The sequence below is a fragment of the Triticum urartu genome, chromosome 7A (assembly GCF_056163025.1).
Source record: "Triticum urartu cultivar PI428250 chromosome 7A, HENAU_Tu73, whole genome shotgun sequence".
Taxonomy (NCBI): Eukaryota; Viridiplantae; Streptophyta; class Magnoliopsida; order Poales; family Poaceae; genus Triticum; species Triticum urartu.
Genome location: NC_141879.1, coordinates 522,290,761 through 522,297,275, shown reverse-complemented (window position 1 = coordinate 522,297,275; position 6,515 = coordinate 522,290,761). Strand labels below are relative to the sequence as shown.

Here is a 6,515-nt window from a genome sequence, read left to right as displayed (position 1 = left end):
CTCGTGCGTTCCGCTCCGTGGCCTCCCTGAGGTCGGCACGGGGATCCACGCGGCGGGAGCCTGAAGACCCTCCAGTCGGCCCGACTACGGAGCCGCCCGGACCCCGCTCAAGGGAAAGTGGCGCCCTGTTCGGCGAGCAAAGAAAGGTTTAGAAGAGTTTTCAATCGAAAAGAACAACAAAAAATATGTATCCAAGCATTCGACGACTTACGCTGAGATCACATGTGGCTGCTTCACCGCCTTGCGGAAGCGGGCCGCCTTCGCGGCCGCCTCATCTCGCTTGGTCGCCGCTGTGGAAGCCTTGGACTTCTTCGGCCGGCTGCCGAAGAGGATCGACACGGCCCGACGCTTCTGGGCACCACCGCCAGCAGCCGACGCGGTGGACGAGCTCGTGCCTTGATGATCAGGCACCGGCTGGCGGCGCGGGGCGACTTCGACCTCGGCATCATCCGGCTAGTCCTCGAGGCCAGCCGTGAGCCCCGCGCCTCCGGCCTCGTCGCTTTCCCCCACGATGGCATCTTCCATGGCGGCCGCTCCCAAGTCCGGGTCGTCGGCATTGTCCATCATGCGGTCAAGGACGAGCTGGCGCTCTATCCCTGCGGCCCCGATCGTCGGCAGAAGGAGAGGGTTCTGCTAAAGGCAAACCAACTGATCAAGAGTCGACTATCATAAGGCCGGCTACAGAAAGGAAGAAAAGAAGAAAGAACTTACGACGGGCGGAGGGTTGGCGCGAGAGTACGGCCCCTTGCCGTACCGCCAATCCTCGGCGAGCTTGCAGTTGGAGATATAGTTCACCATGTAGGAGACCTCCGCATGAGGCATCTCCCTGGTGCTCAGCCGGCTTGGGTCGAAGCGGCCGCTCATCTGACAAACCATGTGAGGCCGGCTTTGGAGGGGAAGAACCCGGCGCTCCACGAAGGCGGCCACCAAGTCGGCTCCGGTCAGGCCCTCCGACTGGATCATCACCCGAAGCCGGGAGACGGCTGCGTTCCTGGCCTGAGACAACGACCTGGCCCGGTAGCTCCACGAAGGTCGCCTCCCAGCCGGCGGGCCGGCTTCATAAGCCGGCAGGTTGACGTAGTCGCCTTGCTGCGCGACATTCTTCACGTAAAAGTATGACTTCTGCCAGAGCTTCACCGACTGGATCAGCGGGATGGGCGGGAACGGGTTGTTCTCGCTCGCCCGCCTCATGGAAATAAAGGCTCCGCAAGGGGCAGGCACGCCCGCGACGACGGTGCCGAGCTTGCTTTGGAAGAATTCCGCCCAGAGCTCGAGCGTGGGGAGGACCCCAAGGAAGCCTTCGCACAGCGTGACGAAGGGTGACAGCAGCATCACCGCGTTGGGCGTGAGGTGATGTGGCTGGAGGTTGTAGAATTCGAGGAAGGCTCGGAGGAACCCGCTTGCCGGAAGGCCGAAGCCGCGTAGGCAGTGCGAGCGGAAGATCACCTGCTCGCCCTCCTCCGGTGCCGGCGAAATCTCCTTCTCCGGCGCTAGACGAAACCGAACGAAGTCCTTGCCGGGCAGGCGTCGCGTCTGGCGGAGGAACTCGACGTGGTCCTCATGGACATTGGAGCCATCCCACGAGCTTGACAGCGCCATGGGGCAGCGCGGCGAGAAGCAAGACGATGCGGCAGCGGAACGGCGTGGCAAAGAGTTACTGCGGCAGCGGGAAGGAGAAGAAGGAAGACGAGAGGGGGCGGAGCGAGGGAGAGCGTGCGAGCCTCTGCCGCTCCCCCTCCTCCCCCTACTTATAGACCACGCGGCGGAGCCGAGGAGGCATGGCGTGGGGGAACGTGGGGATCAACTGTGCCCACTCCCCCACATCTCGCGATTATTACGCCCTAATGGCATAATAAAATCGCTGCAGGAAGGCGAGCGGTCCGCATGGCCCGCAGAAGATCTACGCTCGGGCCGAGGCCTAGTAGTGGCGGGCCTGGGCCTGCGGCGGCGTCCCGTCGCGCGCGTGCACTGGCAGCGTTTCCTTGCCACGTGGCCCACGGGATGGCCTGCGGACAGCTCGCAGGTCGACCACGTTCCCGCCTACGAGAAACAGAGCCCTCCGGAGCCAGCGCGCACAGGCAAAGCCGGCCCCTCAGGATAGGAAGCTGACCAAGCTTCTCGTCCATTTATCAGCCTCGAAGCTCGCTCAGCTTCGGGGACTACTGTCGGAGTAAGTGACCACGGGTAGCCTAGCCGGCTCCCCTTGGCCTTTCTGAAAAAATTACGAGCCGATCTGGCTCTCACGAATCCAAGACATGGGGCTGCCTTCCCCTGGCCGGCTGTCTCCCAGGCCGGCTATCGGAAGGCGGCCCGACTTCAGCCCTCATGAAGAAAGCCGCGGGAGGGCCGGCTCCGAGGAGCCGGCTGCGAGAAGGCCGACTCCAAGGAGCCGGCTCCCATAAAGTGGTCGAGATCGTACCTTCGAAGTCCGCACCCACATAACGGTGATGTGACGGGGCGTGGCTATAGTAAGGCTGGCCACCCCCGAATCCCGGAGCACGCCTGGCACAGTGCGCCGTACGGGTGGCCATGACCCGTCCGGCGCAGCACTGTTGCCACGTTGACCCTGATGTCATCCACGACGGGCTGCCAGTACGGCCCACGGGCGATGGGCCCCTTAGGGCAGAGAGACACCCGAAGGCGGCCAGACCTCCCCCAGTCGGCCCAAGATAGAGCCGGCTCCCCACAGCCGGCTTGCCACCTCCCTCGAAGAAGACGCCCCATTAAGGAGACAAGACGCGGAGGGGCTACAGTGATCGCCCGCCGGACGGCAGCACTGTAGCCACGCTTACCTCGGCGAAGCCCTCGTCACCAATATTGAGCAACAGTAACCAGCCACCGACAAGGCCCTGGACAGTGGGGCCTGCCTGTTGACCCAGGAGCCGGCAGCCGGCGGGACCCACCAGTCGGCGGGCCCCAGCAGTCAGCGCGGAAGCCGGCGAGCATAGACACAGACGGCTGGGCCCCATGCCCAGCCGGATTACCATTGTACCCCCGGGGGTAGGCCTATTTAAACCCCCCGGGACACCCATGCAAAGGGTTGATCCCTACTAGTTTTAGACACCACATAGGGAGGAGAAGAGAGCAAGCAGAGCCCTTCTTCCTCCTTTCGCCAAACAGCTCAAGGAGCATCGTGTAGCTACTTGTTCATCGAGTGATCATGCGGAGACCCTGCAGAGCAGCAGTAGGGGTGTTATCTCCACGGAGAGCCCCGAAGCTGGGTAAGATTCGCCGGCGTGCATGTCTTCGCCTCATCCCGTTTCCAGGCACTGGCGATGTTTTACTGGCTCCCACAATGATAAGCCACCCGTTGGCATATGTCGCACCTACCACCCGACAATTTTTATAAGGCTATTTTTATACTTTTTCCTGAAAGTAATATGATGCCTCCTGGGCGGCCGTTTATGTATACATGTGTATAACCTAAAAGATTGCAGCCATCGGCTTCAACCCCCACGCATATAATGCGGAGGTGCTCGCAAAAAACATGCGTTCACACTTAACCCAACGTCTTGGTCCTATTAAGGAGGTGATAGTGGAGCGAGCGAGGCAACCGGACTATAATGCTTTAGCACTTTCACTTAGCCATAGGAGTTTGATAGTGGGGCTACTAGATAGCCCCTGGTGGCTCCGCACTCTCCCGATCCCGGGGTGCGTACATGCCTGGCTGGAAAACGGCCCTTCGTTAAGGCGGAGGAATTCTACCATTCCAACAGGTCATCGAGTGGTTGACCAGTCTCACGCTATATCATGACAGTCAGTTTTCAGCTTTCTCTACTGAGGTGCTCGTCCGGATGAACCAGGGCACAATCACAGTAGTTCTCCTGGTGCTACCTTAGCCGGTAAAGCGGAACGTAAGGCACCAAAACACAGGAGCCGGGCAAACCCAACATTTGACCAAAGACAATGATTCGGAGCTGATGCATATAGGGCCAAACTCACGACGCCGAACACTCCCTAAGGTATTCGGTCTTTGTGGTATAAACCGGGACTAAATAATGACCTTTGTAAGAAGCCCCTTGTGTCCAGGTACGTGCATTGTTCTGGCGTGGCCACATGCCAAGACGTCAGCATCCTTCTCAACGGTGGATATGTATCAACAAGAGACAGTAAAAAAGGTTTACGCAGGGTCTTAATCTAAAAAGAATCCTTGAAGCGGGTCCCTGCTGCACGTCTGCGCCTGTGTCTCCGTTGTGCCGTATCCTGGACAGGTGTAGCACGATGATCGTCTGTAAAAGAGAGGAATTTAGGTGAAAAAGTTGTCGTGCAATAAGATAGTTTTTAAAGAAACCATGTATAATTCAAGATGAGAAAAAATTGCCACTTGTCTACGCGCGTTGAGCCCCTTGTATTGACAAATAGGGGTGTGACCATTTATTCGGTATAAATAGCGGCGCCGGACTTGATTAGTTGTGTCTGAGGTCTTGACGACCTATTGGATGCGTTCACTGGTCCGGGCGCCTTTAGTGTGCGGCTGCCAGGGCAGCCGCACTCTTTTCGGCGCGCAGAGATCGCTTGATATTTCCGTTCACTGAAATGATGCCACGTGGACCGGGCATATTGAGTGTGAGGGAGGCGTAGTGTGGTATTGAATTAAAGTGAGCGAAAGCTTCGCGTCCGAGCAGTGCTTGATAGCCACTTTGGAACGGAGCGATGTGGAAGGTTAAATGCTCGCGACGGAAGTTATCGGGGGAGCCGAATATAATTTGTAGTGGGAGGGAGCCCGTACAACGAGCCCCTGGGCCTGGCGTTACTCCTTTAAAGGTAGTATTGCTATGGCGAATTTTTGTTGGGTCTAACCCCATCCCGCGGATTGTATCCTGATATATTAGGTTTAGATTGCTGCCACCGTCCATCAAGACTCGTGTGAAGTGATATCCGCCAATTACTGGGTCTAATACCAGGGCAGCCCATCCTGCGCGTCGGATACTTGCTGAGTAATCGCAATGGTCAAAAGTGATCGGTTGAGACGACCAGTGGGAGGACTTCGCGGTGACAGGCACTTGGGTATATTTTCCTGAGAGTGCCGCGTTGTTTTTTCCCTTGATCACGTGTAACACGTTTACTGTTTTGACTTCTGGTGGAAATTTCTTTTGTTCACCGGTGTCTTGCTTGTGAGGCTCGTCCTCGTCTTCACTTGGTGTATCCTCCCCCTTGTGTACGACATTGAGCTTGCCGGACTGCTTGAAGACCCAACATTCTCTGTGGGTATGATTAGCAGGTTTACCAGGGGTACTATGGATCTGACATACTTGGTCCAGAATTTTGTTGAGGCTGGACAGTTCATCCCTGGTGCCCTTAGAGTGCGGCTTTTGCTGACCTGGCCGAGAGCTTTTGAATCCGGCGTTTACTGCCGTGCCCTTCGTGCTGTCTTCTTTATTCCGGCGTTTGTTATTGCTGTTGCGCCGTGATTTCCCGTTTCCATCTCTTACTTCAGATGTACTGGGGTCGCTGGTGCTGCATCTGGCTAACCAGCTGTCCTCACCCGCGCAAAAGCGGGTCATGAGGCTTGTTAATGCGGCCATCGTTCTCGGCTTATTTTGGCCGAGGTATCTGGCGAGCCATTCGTCACGGACACTATGCTTAAAAGCTGCCAAGGCTTCGGCGTCCGGACAGTCGACAATCTGGTTCTTTTTAGTAAGAAACCCGTTCCAAAGCTTTCGAGCGGACTCTCCGGGCTGTTGAGTTATATGACTCAAATCGTCCGCATCCGGAGGTCGGACATAAGTCCCTTGAAAATTTGCCCGAAAGGCGTCTTCAAGCTCTTCCCAACTTCCAATGGAGCTTTCGAGGAGGCCTTTAAGCCAGTGACGAGCTGGCCCTTTGAGCTTGAGGGGTAAGTACTTGATGGCGTGGAGATCATCTCTCGAGCCATATGGATATGAAGGATGTAGTCCTCAATCCAGACCCCAGGGTCTGTTGTTCCGTCGTATGTCTCTATGTTTACGGGTTTGAATCCTTCTGGAAATTCATGATCCAGCACCTCATCGGTGAAACATAGGGGGTGTGCGGCACCCCTGTAGCTGGGTGTACCGCGTTGTTCAGATGTTTGTTGTGTTGCATTGTATGCTGGGGCGCGCTTGCGTGGTCCATAGATGGATCTTGTTGCACCGTCCTTTGGGTGCGAGCCCTCGCATGGGTCGCGTGTTGTATTGTGAGTGGCGTTGTATGCCGCTCTGTGTTGGCAGAAGGGTCGTCTGTCCGGCCAGGTGGCTGCTTTGATATTTGGTTGTGGGGGGTTTGAGGCCTCCTCATCGAATTCAGGTAGCAGCTTCCGCTTTGGGTAGCTCTTGGGGGGGCGATTGTCGCTGTACCTCGCTGTTGTGTTGAGTATTTTACTCCATCTGATTTGGAGTATGTCTTGCGCAGCCTTGAGCCTTTGCTTCTGCTTTTTAAGACTCCTCGCGGTGGCAACAAGCCTTTTACGGGCATTCTGCTGCTCCGGCTGCCTGTCCGGCGTTATGTCGTCCGGACTATTATTCTTGATAGAATTTGTTTGTTCGGTTTGATTATCC

The 6,515-nt window shown here is 56.8% G+C and overlaps 1 protein-coding gene across 1 annotated transcript; it reads right to left on the bottom strand.

Moving 5' to 3' along the window:
• Positions 1–453: 453 nt before the first annotated feature.
• Positions 454–1,599, bottom strand: LOC147960254 (uncharacterized). Its single transcript, XM_087533231.1, has 2 exons — positions 712–1,599; positions 454–630 (listed from the first exon to the last, which is right to left on the bottom strand). The coding sequence occupies exons 1-2, from the start codon at positions 1,597–1,599 to the stop codon at positions 454–456; spliced, it is 1,065 nt and encodes a 354-aa protein (XP_087389357.1).
• Positions 1,600–6,515: the final 4,916 nt, after the last annotated feature.

What these genes read in the sequence shown, in the direction of transcription:
- LOC147960254 (XM_087533231.1), bottom strand. Translation starts at nt 1,599, where the DNA reads ATGGCGCTGTCAAGCTCGTGGGATGGCTCCAATGTCCATGAGGACCAC. An exon ending in GCGCCAACCCTCCGCCCGTC is followed by an intron (nt 631 to 711) that starts GTAAGTTCTTTC and finishes TGCCTTTAGCAG; the next exon opens with AACCCTCTCCTTCTGCCGAC.